The sequence below is a fragment of the Doryrhamphus excisus genome, linkage group LG8, assembly GCF_037039965.1.
Source record: "Doryrhamphus excisus strain RoL-2023G ecotype Guam linkage group LG8, RoL_Dexc_Guam_v1.1, whole genome shotgun sequence".
In the NCBI taxonomy this organism is placed as follows: Eukaryota; Metazoa; Chordata; class Actinopteri; order Syngnathiformes; family Syngnathidae; genus Doryrhamphus; species Doryrhamphus excisus.
Window position 1 is genome coordinate 3676719 of NC_136364.1, and position 22849 is coordinate 3699567.

The 22849-nt window shown below is 43.8% G+C and overlaps 2 protein-coding genes across 2 annotated transcripts; both read right to left on the reverse strand.

Annotated features, from left to right (window-relative positions):
- Positions 1 to 3710: 3710 nt before the first annotated feature.
- Positions 3711 to 14459, reverse strand: dusp14 (dual specificity phosphatase 14). The gene is made up of 2 exons (XM_058079171.2): positions 14198 to 14459; positions 3711 to 5598 (listed from the first exon to the last, which is right to left on the reverse strand). Exon 2 carries the CDS (start codon positions 5509 to 5511, stop codon positions 4879 to 4881), a length of 633 nt encoding a protein of 210 aa, XP_057935154.2. The 5' UTR covers positions 5512 to 5598; positions 14198 to 14459; the 3' UTR covers positions 3711 to 4878.
- Positions 14460 to 15189: 730 nt separating this feature from the next.
- Positions 15190 to 21183, reverse strand: tada2a (transcriptional adaptor 2A). Its single transcript, XM_058079436.2, has 15 exons — positions 21032 to 21183; positions 20633 to 20739; positions 20497 to 20556; positions 20338 to 20429; positions 20090 to 20247; positions 19540 to 19628; positions 19288 to 19360; positions 19137 to 19200; positions 18422 to 18465; positions 16612 to 16722; positions 16355 to 16426; positions 16152 to 16284; positions 15830 to 15873; positions 15602 to 15681; positions 15190 to 15463 (listed from the first exon to the last, which is right to left on the reverse strand). Exons 1-15 carry the CDS (start codon positions 21054 to 21056, stop codon positions 15278 to 15280), a joined length of 1338 nt encoding a protein of 445 aa, XP_057935419.2. The 5' UTR covers positions 21057 to 21183; the 3' UTR covers positions 15190 to 15277.
- Positions 21184 to 22849: the final 1666 nt, after the last annotated feature.

Below are 22849 nucleotides of genomic sequence, written 5' to 3' on the forward strand. Positions count from 1 at the left end.
TTTTGCCCATTCTTCTTTGCAATAAGTCTCAAGCTCCATCAGGTTGGATGGGAGACGTCTGTGCACAGCCATTTTCAGATCTCTCCAGAGATGTTCGATCGGATTCAAGTCTGGACTCTGACTGGGCCACTCCAGGACATTCACGGAGTGGTTCTGAAGCCAATCTTTTGAGATCTTGGCTGTGTGCTAATGTCTACTGTCTATATGGTCAAGGTACATGACCAGTCTACTGAGGTCAAGAGCGCTCTGGAGCAGGTTTTCATCCAGGATATCTCTATATATTGCTGCAATAATTTTTCCTTCTATCCTGACTAGTCTGCCAGTTCCTGCTGCTGAAAAACATCCCCACAGCATGATGCTGCCACCACCATGCTTCACTGTAGGGATGGTATTGGCCTGGTGTTGAGCAGTGCCTGGTTTCCTCCAAACATGGCGCCTGGCATTCACACCAAAGAGTTCAATCTTTGTCTCATCAGACCAGAGAATTTTGCTTCTCATGGTCTGAGAGTCATTCAGGTGCTTTTTGGCAAATTCCAGACGGGCTGCCATGTTCCTTTTACTAAGGAGTGGCTTTCGTCTGGCCACTCTACCATACAGGCCTGATTGGTGGATTGCTGCAGAGATGGTTGTCCTTCTGGAAGGCTCTCCTCTCTCCACAGAGGAACGCTGGAGCTCTGACAGAGTGACCATCAGGGCCTTGGTCACCTCCCTGACTAAGGCCCTTCTTCCCCGATCGCTCAGTTTAGAAGGCCGGCCAGCTCTAGGAAGAGTCCTGGTGGTTCCAAACGTCTTCCATTTATGAATAATGGAGGCCACTGTGCTCATTGGGACCTTCAAAGCAGCAGACATTTTTCTGTATCCTTCCCCAGATTTGTGCCTCAAGACAATCCTGTCTCGCAGGTCTACAGACAGTTCTTTTGACTTCATGCTTGGTGTTTGTGCTCTGACATGCACAGTCAACTGTGGGACCTTATATAGACAGTTATTATATTTCCAAATCATGTCCAATCAACTGAATTTACTGCAGATGGACTCCAATTAAGCTGTAGAAAGAGCTCAAGCAGGATCAGTGGAAAAAAGATGCACCTGAGCTCAATTTTGAGCTTCATGGCAAAGGCTGTGAATACTTATGTAAATGTGATTTTTTTGTTTTCTATTTTTAATAAATTCAAAACATGTCAAAAAAACCTTTGTTCACATTGTCATAATGGAATATTTTGTGTAGAATTTTGAGGTAAGAGATTAATTTAATTCAGTTTGGAATGAGGCTGTAACATGACAAAATGTAGAAAAAGTGAAGCGCTGTGAATACTTTCCGGATGCACTGTATGTTCTCCCCGTGCATGCATGGGTTTTCTTCGGGTACTCCGGTTTCCTCCCACATTCCAAAAACATGCTAGGTTAATTGGCGACTCCAAATTGTCCATAGGTATGAATGTGAGTGTGAATGGTTGTTTGTCTATATGTATGTGCCCTATACATGATTGGCTGGCCACCAGTCCAGGGTGTACCCTGCCTCTCGCCCGAAGACAGCTGGGATAGGCTCCAGCACCCCCGCGACCCTCGTGAGGATAAGCGGTAGAAAATGAATGAACGAATGAATAATTCCATCATGTCGATGTGTGGCTAAGATAAATTATTCACTGAATCATATTGCCATCCATCCATCCATCCATCCATTTTCCTCCGCTTATCCGGGTCCGGGTCGCGGGGGCAGCAGTCTTAGAAAGGAAGCCCAGACTTCCCGGTCCCCGGCCACCTCCTCCAGCTCCACCGGGAGGACACCAAGGCGTTCCCAGGCCAGCTGTGAGACATAGTCCCTCCAGCGTGTCCTAGGTCTGCCCCGGGGCCTTTTCCCGGCTGGGCATGCCCGGAACACCTCACCAGGGAGGCGTCCGGGAGGCATCCGGACTAGATGCCCGAGCCACCTCAACTGACTCCTCTCGATGTGAAGGAGAAGCGGCTCTACTCTGAGCCCCTCCCGGATGGCTGAGCTCCTCACCCTATCTCTTAGGGTGAGTCCAGCCACCCTACGGAGGAAACTCATTTCAACCGCCTGTATCCGCGATCTCATTCTTTCCGTCATGACCCAAAGCTCATGACCATAGGTGAGGGTGGGAACATAGATCGACCGGTAAATTGAGAGCTTTGCCCTCCGGCTCAGCTCTCTTTTCACCACGACGGTCCGGTACAACGACCGCATTACTGCCGAGGCTGCACCGACCTCGCGCTCCCACTTTCCCTAGATACTTAAACTCCTCCACCTGGGGCAGGACCTCATTCCCAACCCGGAGGGAGCACTCCACACTTTTCCGACTGAGAACCATGGCCTCTGATTTGGAGGTACTGAGTCTCATCCCAGAAGCTTCACACTCAGATGCAAACCGTCCCAGTAAACGCTGAAGGTCGCAGCCCGAAGAAGCCATAAGAACCACATCATCTGCAAATAGCAGAGATGACATTCTAAGGCCCCCGAACTGGACTCCCTCAACACCTTGGCTGCGCCTAGAAATTCTGTCCATTAAAATTGTGAACAGAATCGGTGACAAAGGGCAGCCTTGGTGGAGGCCAACGTTTACCGGAAACAGGCTCGACTTACTACTGGCAATGCAAACCAGACTCCTGCCCCGTTTGTACAAGGACCGGATAGCACGTAGTAACGCGCCACCAATCACGTACTCCCGGAGCACCCCCCAAAGGACGCCACAAGGGACACGGTCGAATGCCTTTTCCAGGTCCACAAAGCACATGTATACTGGTTGGGCAAACTCCCATGCACCCTCAAGCACCCTCGTGAGGGTGTAGAGCTGGTCCAGTGTTCCACGACCAGGAGGAAAACCGCATTGGACCTCCTGTATCAGAGGTCCGGCCAACGGTCGTACCCTTCTCTCCAGCACCCTGGAATAGACTTTCCCAGGGAGGCTGAGGAGTTTGATCCCCCTGTAGTTGGAACACACCCTCCGGTCACCCTTCTTGAAAAGGGGGACCACCGGTCTGCCAATCCAAAGGTACTGTTCCCGAGTTCCATGCAATGTTGAAGAGACGTGTCAGCCAAGACAGTCCCTCAACATCCAGAGCCTTGAGGAATTCTGGGCGGAACTCGTCCACCCCCGGAGCTTTGCCACTGAGGAGCGTCTTAACGACCCCAGATACCGCAGCCACAGTGATGGCACTGTCCACGTATGTGTCCTCAGACTCTGCTTCCTCTATGGATGAATCATATTGGACACCAGGAAAATTGTGGTACTAAATAACCTTAACCTTAACCTCTGTCGGCTCCCTTGAAGCCTGGTGCGCCTTGCTGATGCAGATTGTTGTTCTCACTGTTTTAATGGACGTTAATACCTCGTCTCATGCTGAGGGATGTGGCTTTCTATGCAGAGCGCAGAGGCAAGAGAGTGGGAAAAATATGGCATTCAGAGGAAATAGGTGTGTAATTTTGCGGCCTGACACTTGTGCATCTACCATCAGATGAGCTTGGCCATCTCTACAAGTTATAGTGAACACTTTACAAGTGTGTAAACAAGATGAATAGCTTTCATTGCCAGGTGCCTGCTCCCGTGGGACTTCACCGGATAGAAATGAACAACCCCATGTTTGTTCCTTTGACACCCCCAAATTTAAAACATCCCTTGCTGGAAGATGAGAGGCAAAAAACTGGCAATGAAAAGCTTCTTTTCTGGTTTGCATTAATACAAACGACAGCAATGTTGCATGTTAGGTCTTTATTGTCTTACAAATTCAAACACAAACAATTGCCTCATTTGTCATAAGGCTGCAGAGTAAAGAGCAGGATATAAGCATCTTACCTCCAAATGAACCTATTTAGTCTTGTTTCAATTTTAAATAAAACATAAGATTGAGTGCAACATTGCACTTTAAAATACCCAAATTGATGTTTGAGAATGTACCAATACTATATTCTTGTGCTGCATCATACTGAAAGCAACGCAGTATAATATTTGTCAAGGGAGATACATCTGATTTGACTATAATTTGACTATACAAAAATATGATAGCATCTGATAGCTCCACTTTCTTTGACACAACAGCAATAATTAGCACAATAAAATTGTGTGCATGTGGACAGAACAGGACCTTCAGCCCTGTGCTACACAGGAACTTTCTCTAGGACTTTCTGCACACCTTTTATATAGGTAAAAAAAAAACAACAAAGATTTTATAACAATGTTTCTAAATCTTGTATATGCGTAGTACTACAGTATCTACGGAAATTAGTTTTTCATTTTAGTTCTACGATACTGACAAATACGTATATGGGGAAACGATTTTTAAATAATTGTCAATGTTATCTCTGCAATATTCTTTAAAATGATAAATTGTTCTAACTGTTCCGTTCCATGTGGTTGTGTGTCTATATGTGCCCTGTGATTGGCTGGCCACCAGTCCAGGGTGTACCCCGCCTTTCGCCCGAAGACAGCTGGCTCCCCCCGCGATCCCTGTGAGGATAAGCGGTAGAAAATGAATGAATGAATGAAGTTGAAAGCAGCATACCATACAGTACCACTGATCGGTACCAAATATGTGAAGTATCAAAATCATTAGGTAGCTCTTCTAAGTTTTGACTATGGATACTGCACTGCTTGGCATAAACATTTTTCTCTGTACACTGCTCTTAAAAATGCTACCATAGACTTGGGGCATGCTGCTCTGTAAGACTGGCACAAGACCACCACGTGACATCATGACAGGGAACGGAGCCAAGCACAGTGAACACCAGGTGGTAGACAGCACCGGCGTTTGATTGCATTGTGGTCCCGGTGGGTCTTTTCAATCCAAGACTGACTTCATCCTATTCAAAGTAAACCAGAGTTTTTAAAAAGCTCCATTGGCCTTCAAGTCCAGTGGTTCAGTGGCTCACAGGCCCCAGTACGGAGCCAGACTCCTGCGGTCCCTCTCGTAAACATCCGGTACGACCCCATAAGGTGTCTGCACCATCTTCACAGAGTTCCTACCAAATAGCTTCCTCTCATACTCGATGAGCTGGCGCCAGAAGCCGCCATTGGGCCTGATGACAGGGCGGCGGGCTTTGACCCAGGCATGGGCCTCGGTCAGGGACACGCGGTGATACTTCATGAGGTAGGCCAGGCACAGTGAGGCCGAGCGGCTGACGCCCGCCGCACAGTGCACCAATACGGCACCACGCTTGCGGCCCACGCTGTGGATCTTGTCGGCCACGCTGTCGAAGTACAAGGAGATGGGCGAATGCGGCATGTCGGCCAGCGGGACCTTCACGTACTCCATGTGCGGCCAGTTGAAGTTGGGCAGCTCGATGGTGGCGTTGACCACACACGTGATGCCTTTGGATAGCAGGAGGCTTCGGTTGGACGCCACATTGCCCCTGCTCAGGAACAGGTTGGGAGTGATCTGAGCAATGCCCCCCAGAAGGCTCCCATTCTCCGGCAGCAGCCTGGGCACAGTTGCCGGCACCACGGAGCTACGATGGTGATGATGGTGTTGGTGGAAGAAGCCGTGGCTGCGGGAACCCATGGAGGAAGTTGTCAAGAAGGTCTAGGAAGTTTGAAAAGATGGGAATTCTTCAAGAGGCGAGAATCATAGTCCAGCAGGCAGACACTTCTGGAATGCAACACAATTACAGTTTAATTCTTTGTTACACAAACTTTGGCCCTATGATTTCCTCGTTTACGGAATCTTGGAACTGACCAATAAAACACAGAATCTCCACTCAGTAGTCACATTACAAACACTAACCCGCCCCTTCCTGAACTAAAATCCCAAATTGGCAAAAGCATGGGTGGAAGCTGGCTGGGTTAGCTTGGTTTAGCAGAGCATGCTAGTGCATCTGTGTGACTCAAGCTGGTGTTTACATTGTTGTGCTTTACTGTGTGTAATGCAAACGTGCCCACTGATGTCATGCAGGTTCTGAGTTTATTCTTGCACCCAGCTCTCAGCTTAATCATCAACCACCATTCTCAACAACACACTTCCAGGCTTCAAAATAAGCGCAGTTTGCAATTGTGTAAACAAAGGGTGTCATTAAAAATGCATTAATAACATGCTTGAAAGTGCAGTACATCTTCCTTAATCACAAGCACAGGCATTAGTTTGTTGAAGATTCTGTAGCAACCATTAGAAAAGAGAGCCAAGGTACATTACTTTCTGAATTGAGGAAAATTGATAAAAAGGATTTTTGCATTTAATTAGATCAGTGCATGTGGAAAATAAAACCTGATAGTGGATCTCAAGAAGGACGAGGAAGTTTGAAAAACGGGTATTCTGTCGGTGAGAATCATAGCGCAGCAGGCAGACCATTCTGGAAGACATTTTCTATTGGATTCCGTTGACTCAGTGCTGCTTGCAAAGGACTTCAAAATGATTTTAAACTAAGGACACTGCTACTATTGTCCAGTTCTTTTGGACTAAAGTTGGCCTGCACTTGAAAAGGCTTGTTGAGGACACTTTATCAACTCAATTTTTTCTCTATTTCCAGTAGTATTTCTTGAATTTTATATCACACTTTTTACAGCTTGTCAGGTTAGGGTGATAACCTTTGAATCAAAGAGGAATAGTATCAAATTACTACTCAAGACTAACCACTGTTGCATCTTGAAGCAACTATAGTAGTTACGTACCAGTGGTACACCGTACACCGGTCTTCTCTCACAGCAGTCATTTACGTAGTGGCGTCTCCTCATTGTCCACTAAATTTACCATTTACCATAACCACCTAGCATCGTACAGTGTATGTCATAGCAATGTCGCGTACGTGTCAATTTTGCATCATGGTTATATCAGAGATTTCAAAGACATGCATTTCCAGCATCATAATCATCGTAAGAATCATCATACTCTTTGATGAACGCATGTATAGTCATGTGATGCTCATTTTTAAACACAAAAGCCAAATTTGACAGAAGACCCTTGACCTTCTGGTTCTTGAACCCAATGAGATCATTTTTTTTTACCGGTTTTCCAACCTTCATATTGGAAATTGCGTCCGCATGGTAGCCAAGTGGTTAGCTCAGGTCAGGAGATCGGTAAAACCTGGGTTTGAATCTCCACTTGGGCATCTCTGTGGTTTCCTCCCCCATTCCAAAAACATGTTAGCTTCATTGGCAACTCCAAATTGTCCATAGGTATAAATGTGGGTGGGAATGGTTGTTTGTCTATATGTGCCCTGAGTCCAGGGTGTACCCCGCCTGTCGCCCCAAGTCAGCTGGGACAGCAGTATAGAAAATTGATGAATGGATATTGGAATTTGCCTGGCTTGCCTTCGCAGAAGTGTGTTGACACTAACGTGTGTACACATCCCTCCCTTGCCAGTGGGTCACTCATGTGAACAGTTGGTCACCATGAGGAGACCTTGGTTGCTCTAACCCAGAGGAGGTTGATGTAGATCCTGCTAATTTCTGTTTGAATGTTCCATTCCTGGAGTCGGCAGCGTTGCTTGTGCGTTCAGCGTCTTTTTCCCCAAGAGCAATGTTTGTTCCGATGATATTTGTGCCTGGGTTTGACCACAGTTTGGTTCAGTCTATCGGTTTGGATTGGTTAATAATTTCAATCGTTGGTCAGCTGAAGGATTTACATGTGCTGCAAATATACAGGGCTTTGCGCCTACACATGAAGAGCTCTGTAACTTCATCTTGGTTGACCGCTAACCTTTTGAAGGTTGCGTCTGGAATATCTTTTTTCCTGGGAAGAATGGAAGGGGTCATCCAGAGTATTCTCTCGTTCTTGCATTGATGGGATGGTTTGACATTTTGAGTAATTTTTGGAGAAACTGCCTCCCATTTTGGTTTAATGTGTATTGCTTCAAATCAATTTTGCCATCCAGTGTCGTCAGTGTATCATCATGTGACGATCACAATGTTGAAATATCAGAGTAGCAGAGTGACAATAAAGGCCATTCCATTCCATATCGTTAAATTGCTTTTTGACTTTACAAGTTGTACTTGGTTTTGTTTCGTTTAAGATACAGGACAGGTCCTTGAGTTTTGTGAGTTTGACTTGTGCAAGCTGCACTTATTCCTCAGTTTCTATTGAGAAGGCTTTGACAACTTGGTTTGGGAGCTTAGCCTTTGGAGGTTTGGTGCACCTGTCCTCCCAGTTTGGCCTGATCGAGCCCAGGGTTTAAGGAAAAAGTATCCCACCTTGAGGATCTTTTTAATCTTTTGAATGGTTTTGTCATATTTCTCTTGACGGTTGGGAGAGGTCAAGCCATTATATACTTCAAGAACCTTGTAATCTTTTTCTTGACCATTGGGAGGGTTACTAGTACCAGATACTTAAAGAACTTTGTGTTCTTGAGCTACTTTTTGAGACACCAAGATATCAGATACATAAGGAACCTTGTGTTCTTGAACCTCTTGAGATATTTCTTGTATTAGTAGTATTAGTAATTAGTGTCATGTTTGTAAAAGCCTCTTCAGTTTCTTTAGCACCTTCTGATGACATAAGTTTTCTGACTGATGACAAGTTTGTCAACAGTTTAATCTGTACACTGCCAAGATTTCTGGCTTCCTCTTTCTTCTTTCCACTATCCTCTTATCTTGGGCAGAGGAAGTCTCTTTCGCACTGCTTGATGTTGCAGAGTTACGCTTGGCAGTGTTCTTCTTTGTGGCATCATTCACAGGCTCCTGATGTAGCCACAGCATGTCTTTAGTCATGCAGTCCAAGACCTTTGAATGTCTGAAGCATGTGCTTTTGGAGCCGTTTGTTGAGGTTGATGCTTTGCCAAACGCTTGTCAGGTTCACTTAAGCAATGTGTACATTTATGTACATTTATGACAGACAGACAGAATACTTTATTAATCCCTTTGGGATTGCCTCGGGGAAATTGGCACAAGTTTTCCAAGAAAGCTTTTTTGATCTTGTCCATCTGTGGTGGTCTCTGCTGCAACCACTCAAGATCAATACTGGACAGACTGGGATGGTCCCTCCATTAGTTGTTTTTTCCTTCATCTGTGGGATGCAAAATTGGGTGTTCTTATGATTCAGTTTTTGTTTGAAGGTCGTTACGAGCCTTGTTCTTAGTTTTTACTCACCCTGTGGTACCTACTTTTCCCACACCCAAATAGCTTGTGTTGCCTTTTCAAGTGTTTCCAGGTGTGATTTATAGTCATCTCGATTCATGTCAGCAGGGGATAGCCGCTAAATTATGTCACATCCTTTTTCTGCCCATAACACTGCCTCCATAAATCTCGTCAATAGGTTGGACGGAACAAGTTCCTCATTTTCCAAATACTTTGATTTCTTCTAGGTCTTATTCCAAGTGCTCTTTAAGCACTAGGTTTTCTTTCCCATCAGGTGCTTCCACCTTCAAGAAGTCATTTGTGTATTCACATCTGTTTTTCTCTGAAAATAACTTCCTAAGAGTCTAGCAAATTCACGTCTTGTCATTCCTCCTCAGTCATCTTGTCTGCCTGAAACCGACTATCCGGTTAAAGGATCTTTTAGCAGAAACCCGCTGCTTTTTAATTTTGGTTAGTTCTGGTTATTGATCTTCCACTATTGGTCTTGGTTTCATCTGCACTTCGATTCAGAACCTTTAAGGAATTTTCTTTCCAGTAGAATTTCTTGGGTTTTATTTCACACTTCAACTATCTACAGGAGTTTGTCAGGTGGCATCTCTTCATTGTTCACTAAATTCACCAATTATTTACTCTGTTAACCACCTAGCATCATATAATGCATGTCATATAGGTATAATTGTGCATCATATTTGTATCAGATTTGAAAGATGTTTTATCATAGGAGTCATATTCTTTGATGTCATTCATTTTACACAATATATTCTCAAATAACCATAAACATGCTTCACAATGTGACACTCTCAGCTATATGACTACCCCCTCTACCCCCCCCCCCCCCCCCCCCCATCAGTCCTTGAGGCGAGCAACTCATCTCATGTTCTCACACATGTCCCTCCTAAAGACATGCATGATAAACATCCCCAACATTAGATACACCTGGTCCAATACCACAGCTACCGAATAGGGTGATATCTGCCTTTCCAAAGATGGAGGCACATTTTGCATGAATTGAAAGATTCCAGATTCATTTCAAGAATCATCTGGCGTCAACATGTATGTGACAGAAAGCTTCTTGTCACAGTGCTGCTGCAGCCCGAGGCGTTCCTTCACACACCTCTGCACTTGTCGTCATGCGTCAATCCACACCTTGTGCACGTCTTTGCCCTGCGGACCTGTTTGTTGCTTCATTTCCCATAGTAATAACATAGTAAGATATGGGTGAACTGTGGGGATTCACCCTGTGAAGAGGTGCAAACTCAGGATCGTATACTCCAATATTCATCAGCAGCCCAAAATAGAGTAACTGTTCAGTCCTTCACTCATCACAGTCAAACACATGCACGCTAATGTCATTTCGAAAGGGTGCTAAAAAGAAGGCTGGGTGCTAAAAAGAGGTTTGGTCGGTGCACCAGTTTTTTTGTTGTTGGCCAGCAGCAATTTCAAAAGTATGTAATACTAAACAACCTATGAGTAATGAAATTATATTAGAAAATATTTTGAAAGTGAGAAAACTTCTAAGAACAATATTTATTTCAATGTAAAAAAAGGAATGTTGTCGAGATTTGGCTATTCAAAAATCATTTCAATAACATTGCAAATTACACCACTTTAAAACATGGAAACATTGGCAGATTAAAAAAAAATGGCGTCCACACTGTACCAAATTTGTAGTTTAATAGTTGCATCCAGACAGGAGCGGGTCACTGCATGAAGATGATGAAATACACAAGGCACACCTATGTATTGCGCTGTGAACCGACACAGACAGATTTTATGTTGGCTTGTTATCAAAGCACCCTTCTGGTCATGTGACAGCAAGGGGTTGGTTACATCATCATTTTCAGTGAGTTACTTGTCTACACAGAAACGACAAGCCAGCATTTTCAGATTTTCCCACTTTGCAAGCTGTTTTCAGAAAATCCTGGTTCAGGTCACGCTGAAATGATAAAATACCTGAAAATGTTTCTGTGTGCATAGCCCCTAAATCTCTAATTATGATTGCCTTTAATCAAATATTTTAAAAAGCGACTCCAGCAAGAGTTTGGCAAATGTTTTCAATTTCACGTTCGTGTTACATGAAATATTTGTCTCTTGTTCCAATAACTTCTGCCTGAGCATGCCTCGTAAACAGAGGAGATTTTGGGGAGGGTGCCTCCAGCCACGCCCATAAGGAAGCCACTCCTTTGTGACATCACAAAGGAACAGTTTTGCAATGCCCTCTGAAACCGAGCATTCAGAGCCATCCCAAACTTCTTTCAGGGCTCACTTCCAAGTGCGCAAACCTCATTATCTGAAACTTCGTTTAACACCAGAATCCAATGTTCTAACTACATTTGTAGGTCAGAAAAGTGGACAAAGCATCACAGGTCCCCTTTAAGTGCTTAGCATATCTTGACTTACATTGGACTGGTTTTAGTTAGGGCTTGTCCGCTAGGCTTCTCAGTTGGTAGCCTAATGCGATGCTGTGACCATCACAATGCGCCTCCATCCCTCCCTGTCCACCACCATCCTGATAACCCCAAAAATGAGATATCGAGGGTCGTCATAAGATGTCATCTGATGATGTGCAAGCTCAACGCACCAAGGGGGTGGCAGCCATGGTGCACGAGAGAAAGAGACACTTTTGTATTATCGCAGAGGTACATTGTCACACCACACAGCTGTCGAAAGCCTGAAGACAAACCAGCACACTTACGGCCTTCACAGTAAAAACACATCTTAACGCGTCTTAGACAAATGGGTTCAATTGGCAATGAAAGTGTTGTTTGCACAGGGAGGTAGTAAGGCGTCTTCCTTGAAATGGTCATGTTTATAACTTGTGGAGACAAAGGGTTGAAATTATATATCACACATTAAACTGCTGTATTTCAAATTGTGTAGGAATTATCGTTAGATGGCATATTTGACGCAGGAGTATTATTGATTAGATTATGACCTAAGATTTGTGTTCATTTAAAGCTATAGAGTTCAATTCCACCCTCGGCCATCTCTGTGTGGAGTTTGCATGTTCTCCCCGTGCATGCGTGGGTTTTCTCCGGGTACTGCCTCCCACATCCCCATGCTAGCTTTAGTGGCCACTCCAAATTGTCCATAGGTATGAATGTGAGTGGGAATGCTTGTTTGTCTATATTGCCCTGTGATTGACTGGTCACCAGTCCAGGGTGGACCCCGCCTCTCGCCCCAAGACAGCTGGAATAGCCTCCAGCACCCCCGTGACCCTTGTGAGAATAAGCGGTAGAAAATGAATGAATGAATGAATGAATGTTCCCCCCTTTGCGGCAGTTCCATGGCAAGATTAGGCTTGTTACTTTCCTGTAGATTTTGTGTATTTTCTGTTGCTATACTCATAATACTAATATTATATTAAATACATAGCCTCCAAATTGTCGATATTGAGAGAGCTGCCAACCGATTAATTAAGAGGAGACGCAAACATCACATTATCACAGATGAGCGTGTTGCTGTGGCAACCCACAGAGCACACTAATATGGCTGCCATATCAACAGGCACATGAAGAAGACGACAGGGGAACCAAATAAACGATGCACCACCGGCTGCACATGGTTATTTATACACATGGCGGAGGAGGAAGGGACTGATTGTGGAGGCTGTGACTGTATTCATCTGTGCAGGAGAACAGCAATGCTGTCACTGAAGGAATCAGACAGTGAAGACAGTGTGCACCATCCTAGTTTATTTGACGCAGCATCATTGATCATTGTTATCTTTCAATGGGTGCCCCCCCACCACCACCACCGTGCCTCTGCCTCCATGCACTCAAACGTGGAAAGATTCCACAGGGCTCTGGTTCCACCTCGGCTGACACGAGCGAGGAAACCCGAGCCACCAGCCGGAAAAACGAGAGCCACACTTCTTTGAAAAAGGTTGACTGCACGCACATCGACGACTGACTGTGTGTTGATGAATCCAAATAGTGGAATAGCCATGTGATAAGAATAACTAGAATGGCACAGACGCTCAGAAAAGTTATAACGCAGATCTCTATCAAGTTCTGGTACCAGTGGTTTTCATTCCAATTTCTTTCTTTGGTAAGATGGAAGGTCGTACTATTTTAATATACTGTACTACCAGAGAGGTGGAACGGTTCCATTGAGAGTATTTCATATGTCATCTTGAACTGTAAAGTTGCTGTTTGTGACAAGTATTTGCTCTTTTCTCACCGGCAATTCGTGCTGTCAGATGTCTGCAGCATTTCTTTAAAAGCTGACACTAATTTGGCTGTGTACTCTTGTGCACTCTTTTTGCGCTGTTTGTAATTTACTTCTCTCGTCAAATGTCTTCTGTGAGTATGGAGTTTTTTCCCAAATGGCAAAACTGGGTCGGGTGGATATATTTGGGTGGGCAATTTTTTTATTTGTTGCCAACACAAATTTGTATCTATTTTTACACCAAAATCGAATGCACCTTTTGTACTCCACAAGTATTAAGACCTTTGAATCCGCTTTGCTGCTCTCAGGTACGGATTTTGTTGCATTTCACAACAAACATTACAGACATTGTAATGACATAAATACTTTTAACGTTGAAGTGACTGATGCCTCAAGTGTCATATCAGGCTTTTCCAAGTTTTGAGTACAGAAATAATGTGGCGAGAAATATCGTAAGCTACCCCAGCTCGCTCCGACCCTCGCGATCCCTTCTGTGTGACGTTACCTGCACCTCCAAGAAAAAATAACTGCATGGAAATTCACCAACGGTTTTAGATCAAGATCAACAAGATCTGTTATAAAGCCTTTCCAGCACCTTACAGTTCATCAGGATTAGGTTTTACTGGAATGCATAAATTATATTTTCAATAACTAAATCTTTTTCACCAATTTTGTATGCACATTTGTTTTAATCCCTCATCTATTGAGTCCCAATTGTCTTTGTCATGCAATAACTTTCATTCCAAGACTTTCAAGCACCTGTGGAAACCTACTGTGTGTGTGTGTGTGTGTGTGTGTGTGCGTGTGCGCGTGTGCATACATATATAAACTGCCCTGTGTATATATACAAATTTAGTAGTTGTAGTATTTGGTAGTTGTATAGTATTAAATACTGTATATTATAATGAATACCAGTGTAAAGAGCATGCATCCCTATGTACCCTGAATCCATTCTTCATGAAACAGCACAGCTTTTTTGAGTGTTGAGTCGAGTGTTAGAAAAGTCAACTCACCGCTCGGGAAGATGGTGAAGATGACGATGATGATGATATGGAGGATTTTGAACGCAACGCCCGTATCAGTGCACCGTGCTGTGATGTGTTTCTTTCCATTTAGCATCAAAGTCAGTATGCTCAAATGACGCTGAGGTGCCGGCCAGGTTAGGAGGGGCAGGGGGGGTCCACGCAATGTGCACGACACCTCAACATGACGACAAAGTCCACGCAAAAAACGCCAGAGGCTCTTGCTGCGTCCGCCTTCTTGCTCAGCTCACCCGTCATCGTCAGTGCAAAGGGTGGAACAGCGACACGCAAAGGCGACACGGAACATTACATATTTTTTTAAATAGTTTTTTTTCCTCTGCAAGTTTTGTTATTGTACACTTTGAGAAGCAACACTATCTAATAACACACATGACGAAAACAGTTCAGCCTTCATTGAACAATATGTCATCGGAAGTACTAAAAACCTGTTCCAGTGTCAAACTGTCACCCCCATCAAAACTCGTATGTGTGTATATATATATATATATATATATATATATATATATATATATGCTTTAGTGGTTATCATGTCTGCCTCCCAGTTGCAACATCTCTATGTGGAGTCAGCATGTTCTCCTGGATTCTCGGGGTACTCTGGTTTCCTCTAACAATCCAAAAGATGATACTCCATAGGTGGATGTCCATAGGTGTGAATGAGTGTCCATGGCATGTGCTGGGATAGACTCCAGCTCACCCACATGACCCTATAATGGCAATGCATGGATCTTTACAAATATGTAACTCTGTGCACTTGGATCATTTTCTGAACTATGGAAAAGTCATTGAGTGTTTCGAGAGACAGGAAGTGATGTCAGGATAGAGAGCTGTAGGCTCAACAGACTGAAATGTCAGATGCCTGATGCAAGCAGATATAATCTAGTAGTGTTTTTTTTGGCCGATATCGACCATATAGCAATATCGAATCAGGACATTCCAAAAAATAAATCCATCTGATTTGAATCTTGTGTTTTAAATATATGACTTTAATACACGTAACACCAGACACACACAAATCACACACAGACAGAATACACACACACCCGTGGGCTGCTATGCCTTGGTGATATAGCCCTCCTTGATGAGGAAGTCGTAGATTTTGCGTGTCTTGTTGACGTCGATCTTGATGAGCGCTCGGGCCTGAGCCAAACGCAGACCCCCCTGACGCTGACACTCGTTGAGTAGCGCCTGCTTGTACTCCAGGTAAGCGCCTGGCACCAAACGTACTACCTGACACAGCTGCACAAAACCAAAAATGATATCTTGAAAATATGCAGTTGTGGAGTTCGTACGTAACGTGACTCTGTTTCATGCTCAACATGGTCAATCCATGGACACCAGCCCGCCAGCCAGACATTTTTTTGGTATTTATGCTACCTCTTTCTCCCGTTCATTGAGTTTCTCTGTCCCTGGCAGCCCGGTCAGGTTGAGGGGAGGGGCGCTGCGCCTGCCTGTTGCTGTGGAAACACAACAATGACTGTGTGTGTGAAAATGTGAGCACACTGGATACTTGAGAGTGCTCCCCATGTATAGAGGATCTTTGTAGGATGTATTTATGGAGAGGTGTCGTGACAAATGGTGGGGTGGTGCTGGGAGGCTTCATACCTGATGTTGTGATTGTTGTGACAGCCGGTGTGATGCCAGCATCTCTGTAGCCAGGAGATAAAATGAACATAAGCATCACACACACACTATATATATTTTTATATAGAGACAGCGTTTCTGGCTTCTGTTTACTGCACTAAAAAAAGATGAATCATCAAACTGAAGTGAAGCTAGAGTAGAGTAATTACAAACGCTTGGAACATGCTCAGAAAAAACAGTCGGGATGGGAAACTAAACAAGAGGCCCGTTAAGGAGGCTAAAAATACACACTACACCTCAGCAGAGGAGCCACACAAATACACGGCAGCGACATCAAACTCACATGGCGGCCTGCTTGCTGAGCCATTGCTGGCACGCTCTGCCGTCCTGGATGTACTGCAGTACGTCGCATAACATGGTCCTCTTCCTGCGCTCGTCCTCGCGCATCCGCTTCACCCGCTCGTACACTTTGCCGCCTGATGAGCACAGAGCATGCTCGATGCTATGGCGAGTGGGTAAAGTGGCATACGTTTGGCCAGGACTCACTGCAGAAAGACTTGATCCCGGCTTTCCTGTACTCCTGTAGCTTGCGGATCTCCCGCCGCAGCTCAAACTCCACTACAGTACACAGGGACACAAATAGACCTCATTGAACACACTGGCCACGCATTACTGGGGAAATGGGAGAATTCCATAGATGCTAGCAATGGAATACTGTATATGGATGAAAGCTATGTCACATTGTATACAATGTTGCAAGCATATCATTGACATTTAAGATTTGGGTGCTTCCAAATACTAACGTGCGTGACTCTCAATGAACTTGTCATGTTCAACAGGTCCAGCGACTCGTGCAAATCGTCTCATGACGTCATAGAGCTCCTGCACCTCCTTTGGGTAGCAACGCTCCAATACTGCAAGACCACAAGGAGAGCGAGATAAGGTGAGCCCACACAAATGGTCTCATTCTGTGGCACACAAACACCTTCTAAAGAATGGCATCTGTTTAAAATGCAGCAAAATATTATTAACAGCTACCTTCAGCTAAAACAGTTTTCCATCACATTGAATCAATGAAAATATTTCTAAAAGTTATTTTTAAAAGTTAAAATCATAAGTATTTGTGGAATTTGAGTTTAGACATGAAAAAATGTTTACAATATGACAACTTGACCTTATTTTTGAAATCAGAGGATCCCAAACTTCAGACTTGGACGCAAAACAGGTGCAGTGTAAAAAATAAGTCACCTCATTTGGAGAAATATGATCTTAGTTAAAACACATACGTGAGAACAAGGCTAAAAAGCCACAGCATTTCAGAATGTGGCATGAAATTATGGAAGGGATTAATAAAGAACTACGATGCAACAAGATGAGCCACCTCAAGAAACAATACAAGCAGTTGATGTTTCCAAAATACAACGGACAAGAGTCCTGAACTTATTTACTTATTATACTATTATATTATGATGATCGTTTATTATTGGAAAACATTGCATTGTTACTATTTCTAATTTGTAACTGTGTCATTACCTTGTTACTTTCCATGTTGGTAAAAAAGGGTAAACACCTCTGTTTAATCCAGGAAGTTAATAAACATACTGAAAAGGTAGGATACTCCTTTTGGACATGCCAAACTGAATTGGACGACGTGATGTATTCCACTGTAAATGGTGTGCATGTACAGAGGCTGACACCCATTAGGAAAAGTAGCCAATCTATGTCCGTTGCTGAATTACTGGGCTAAATTATCCAATGATGTAATACATCAATAGGTGTTAACATTTTAGCAGTTAATGAACTTGTGGTGAGCCGTGACATTCGTCTTCCATAAAATATGAGTTTTGGCTCCATTAAGCTTGGAAAACTCTGAACTAGAGAATAACAAAGGAGTCTGAGAGAGGAAAAAACAATGGTCATTAACTGGCCTGTGGCCTGTGTTGCCGAGTAACGCCTGAGGGAAGAAGGCTGAGGAGTGCAAGAAGAGGTGTGCGTCGGTCAAGTTCCAGTGTGCTAAATGATTCGCTGCTGCTCAGCTCACAAAGTGGATGCTGGCAACATGCCATCATGCAATTGTACAAAACGACACTGAACACGCTGCTGTGCCCCTGGGGTGCCGACACATGATACTGTGTGTGTGTGTGTGTGTGTGAGCCTCTCAGGCTCGGGTAGTGCTTTCCATTATGGTGCACACACTGGTGAGAGACACACAATCTCTAACAGTCTCCATGACAACCAGTCTGCAGCTCGTCGGCTACTCTGACTTGCCTTTTGTCTCAAGAGACCAGAGAGCGAAATGGAAGGAAGGAAGGGAAGGTGCTAAAATAAATAAATCATGAGCGGACGCCTTCAACTTCATAGCAACACGTTGTTTCACGTCTCATTTCAACGTCTAAGCTCTGAGGCCACATGAAGAGGTCCTACCGAGAAGCCTTGGCAGTGCAGGATGCACTGATGGTCAAAATGAGCCCTGCTAGCCGCTTTTTGGCTCGCTGAGAAGGCCAAGGGGGTTAAATGCGCTCATTTTATGCTGCGGTTGTTTTGCCTGTAACCATAGCAACCACAGCTGGCAACACATCAGATGCTTCCCCTGGTTTTCAGACAATTACTCACCCTGGAATTTACGCATGTTGATGAGTCCATGGTCTCGAATGATCCTGGAAAAGAAGAAAATCATCTCCATGTTGCAAAATGAGGATCATTATGTCATCATATATCATATGATGATATAATGATCATCAATACCGCTTTTTTGTTACATGATGTCTTTTTCACTATCTTTGCTGGCTTTTTTTGTTTCATCTTATTTCTACAGTGTGCTGCAGGCCCATAAAAATGAGCCAAAGGACACAAATGGCCCCTGGCCCGCGTATTGGACACCCCTGCTTTGAAAACAATTCGTCAGGTATTCATCAGTATGTCACATGATGTCAACTCAGTCAGCAACTATTTTGTGCAGAGTACAAAAATTGTGTACATGTTGGCAGGTCTGCAGTTGCTTGGTGTTGTCGAAATGGCGTGTGCAAATTCACTTATTGCACATTTTGTAGACATAATAGTGATTGAATAATTGTGAGCGCAACCTGAAGGCTGTGTGGAGTTATGATGTGAAACATTTAAGGTATGGATGACGGCAGCTTAAATGTGTTCATAAATTTCTAGACATTCTTTTTTTTTACTGCATTGTTGGATTGCAAAACATAAAAATGCTTTGTGTATTCTAAATTCATGTATTGACGTTGGAAGTAAAGGTGGGTGTAGTGCCATCTAGTGACAGACTGTGGTCATTACAAAGTAATAACTGGCCAAATAACAAAAGATTTCATACTTCTTCCTGCGTTGTCGCTCCTTTAATCTTGAATGGTAAATATCAACCACTGCCAGCTTGAGTGCTGAAACAGACACACAAAGATAACGTTGCATGTCCTGTTGTTAAATCTTTGATTTGGCCACTAAACGCATCCGCTACTACTACCAACCTCGCAGGATGTCTGAGTCATCATCCACAAAATCAATGTCCTTGATATCCCATTCTGCGTAGTTGTCGAACTCCTTGTTGACACAGCGAGAGAGTTATTAGTCATCTGGATTGAAGTGCTCATGTTTGACAACAATGTCAGGGCCCAAGGTAAATAAAAGCGCGAGACGTTCCCTGTGAGGCAGCAATCAGGGCATGATTGACCCTGAGATCATGTTTGGTCATATGAATTAAAAACTGGCCAGCCACTCACCTCCATGAAGTCTGCACGAGCAGGCATGTATCCAGCCATGTCTCGTGACAGCACAGAGTCAAAGGTGGGCCGGGGGGGCTCATCTGTTGCTGTGAAATAAATATATTCGAGAAAACATGAGGACGCATGACACGGTTTACAACTGGGCTGTACAGGCTGTATAATTTCAAAGGATATGTGTGGAGAATGTGTATTTACGGCTAAGAGGAGCTACGTTCAAAAATGAAAGTTCTTCTCGGATTTTTTTCCATGGAACACCGTAAAACGTCATTTACATTAAAGCCATTAAAGACAACTGAAGCACAGTTGTCAAGGTAGCCTGATGACCCAGCTCGAGGATAGACCGGCACTCAGATTCCATCTGTTCTACCTATTTTCTTTCACCATCATTTATTAGTAGTGTGTAGCTACACATTTAATAACTGCAAATGTGTTTCATAAGTGTGTGAGGCATATTGTGTGAGCCGTTATTTGCAGTTTTTCAGGGATAGCCCAAAGAATTGAGCCGTATCGTCTTTGTGTTTGTGTTGTCCAAGATATGGCTACTCACGTTTGAAAGGAACGGCGTCGTCTGCAAAGCGAGCATCTTTAGTTTTGCGCAGGCTGAGCAGCGTGGAGGAGAAGAGCGGGTTGTTGATAAAATTCTTCATGTAGTGGCTCTCGCACTCCTCTTTGCTTTTACTGCGCATTTGGTAGGCAACATCCTGCCTGGAGATTTCGACAGATCAAATACTGTTAGTGTGCAAGAAGAGCCAGGTTTGAGAAAGAAGGCAACAAATGAACCAGTTCATCACAGACCAGTTTCCAAAGCCACAGTCCATGACGGCCTCCAGGAGTGCCACCTCCTCCTGCGCCGTCCAACCGGGCTCCAGAACCGGGAAGTCTGATGTCTGAATACAGAAAAAGAATAATGAAGACACGTGCTGTGACAATGTGAAGATATTTACTTTGACTTACCATTACTTCATACTTGTGGTCACTCTGATGTTTCTTGTATTCAAATCCTCTGGTAAAACACTTGGCATAAAAATAAAAAAGCAGAATTTGAATAGGATGTAAGGATCAAGAGGTGTTTAACTTGCCATTTACTCACCTGGAGGCAGAGTAAGAAAGGAGAAGGTCCACATTCTGCACATTTGATGTAAGGCTCTGTTAGGAAGGATGTGCAGCCTCTGCATGGTGGTTTGTCGAAGGGGTCATCTAAGGGAATCATATTCGGGGTTAGCATCAAAGCTAAAAGTAAAGCGACTTGAGCCAATGCTATCTGCAGTCTTGAGCTCTGATTTATAAACTCTCATTCAACAATTAAACAGTAGCCATGATGCATACAGCACCACATTTTAGTTCGACATCGCTCATGCAGAGAAAACACATACGGTATACTCTGCTGTATGCTAATGTTAGCATAATAACGCTAGCTCGGTGAAGCATATGTACCGCATTTAACCGCAATGGTGCATGCAAGACATAACTCTGGTAGGATTGAACTTACTTCCAAATGAGGACAGGCGATCCATGTGACGATATCTCCACAAACACAAGATAAATAAAACAGACGCCAAAATTGATATGCCGATTTACGGGTAGATCGACTTTTCTTGATTCGGCACGACGCCCTGTTTCAGCCAAGGTAGTTGAGCACAAGCCACAGGAGGAGGCGTGGGGAAAATGTGTTTCTAATTCCTCCACTAGATGACCGTGTTGTTCCGTCTTTCCCTTTGGCGTCACTCAGCAGACATGACAGAAAACAACATGTTGGTATGGTTTGTACAAATGTGTAATATAGACATATTCTGGTGTATATTTATGCTTTGCGTGCTTTGGTTGCATTATTTGAGTGTGTAGAGTTTCTACGGAACACGCATTGTGCCTTTCTGCTTTATCCCCCCCCCACTTTTTTTAGTTTGTCTTGTTTGTTATATTTCAACACTGTGCGGTGGACCATAAATGACCGTTGAAGTAGCACGTTTTTCTGATTTAAAACAGATGACACCATCATAAACTATTTAAAAGATAAAAAATATATATAGTTTGTCCTCTGTGTGGAAAAATCTAGCAACTGGTTGAGATGCAAATATATCATGTGTAATCAATCAAATATTGCCAAATCAAGACCACTTGACTTTCATTCCTGCTTAACACATATGCTTGAAATGTATAATTATTGGTCATATTAATAATTTGGTCGTTTATTTTATATACTGTTTGAACATTTACAAGAAAAATGTTGTAAGGAGAAACAACAGCTGAAATTGGAATAAAACAGCAGCAATTTTATGAAAATATAGTGAACATATTAAGAAAAAAGTCTTATTCTATTGAGGAAAAAATAGCTATTTTACAAGAATAAACTCATAGTAGTGTGAGGAAGATTAATGTCATTTTAGTTTAAATATCCACCCATTTTCTCTACCGCTTATCTTCACGAGGGTTGTGGGGGTGTGGAGCCTATCCCAGCTGTCTTTGGGTGAGAGGTGGGGTACACCCTAGACTGGTTGCCAGCCAATCACAGGGCACATATAGACAAACAACCATTCCCACTCACATTCATACCTATGGACAATTTGGAGTCACCAATTAACCTAGGAACCTTGGAATGGGGGAGGAAACCGGAGTACCCGGAGAAAACCCACGCATGCATGGGGAGAACATGCAAACTGCACACGGAGATGCCCGAGTGGGCAGTATTTTGCAATGAAAATGTACTCACAGTTAATATTTGAAAAATGTAAAGAAAAATCTGCCTCTTGAAATATGTCTAACTTCATATTGTATTGTCTAACTATCATACTTCATATCTGATAAGTGGCCCTTGCATCCTTTCATTTTTCAGGTTGTGGCCCTTGGTGGAAAAGGTTTGGACATTGTTTGGATTTAGATAACCCAACAGTCATTATTTATCATGATCAGATATTTAGTAAATGCCCACTTTCGTTGACAGTGCAGGGTTCATCGGCATGAACTAGATTATTATCATACAAAGGAGACCATAATGTGGTAAACGTGCGCACTCCCCCAGTTCTGGCCCCTCATCACAGGATCAGCGCCTGTTGGGCAACCTGCTGTCTCTGCATCCACATGCTGGCCTCGCCCCCACATCTCTGTGTCTTTACACCCACTGCAAAAGGCAGCCCCCCCTCCCCGCAGGCCGCACGTTGCGTATGTGGAAGCCATGCGGTTTGCTCTGTTCTAGAAGTGTGCCACTGTCTAACAAATGCACAAACACCCTTTATGTCTTTAAAATGTGCCCCCCCCTTACCGACTCCTTTTCCTCTTACCAAAGCACTTCCCAGCTGCTGTCATTTGAAAA

What these genes read in the sequence shown, in the direction of transcription:
- dusp14 (XM_058079171.2), bottom strand. Translation starts at nt 5,511, where the DNA reads ATGGGTTCCCGCAGCCACGGCTTCTTCCACCAACACCATCATCACCAT.
- tada2a (XM_058079436.2), bottom strand. Translation starts at nt 21,056, where the DNA reads ATGGATCGCCTGTCCTCATTTGGAA. An exon ending in ACCACAAGTATGAAGTAATG is followed by an intron (nt 20,430 to 20,496) that starts GTAAGTCAAAGT and finishes TTCTGTATTCAG; the next exon opens with ACATCAGACTTCCCGGTTCT. An exon ending in CGGGATCAAGTCTTTCTGCA is followed by an intron (nt 16,285 to 16,354) that starts GTGAGTCCTGGC and finishes TGTGCTCATCAG; the next exon opens with GCGGCAAAGTGTACGAGCGG.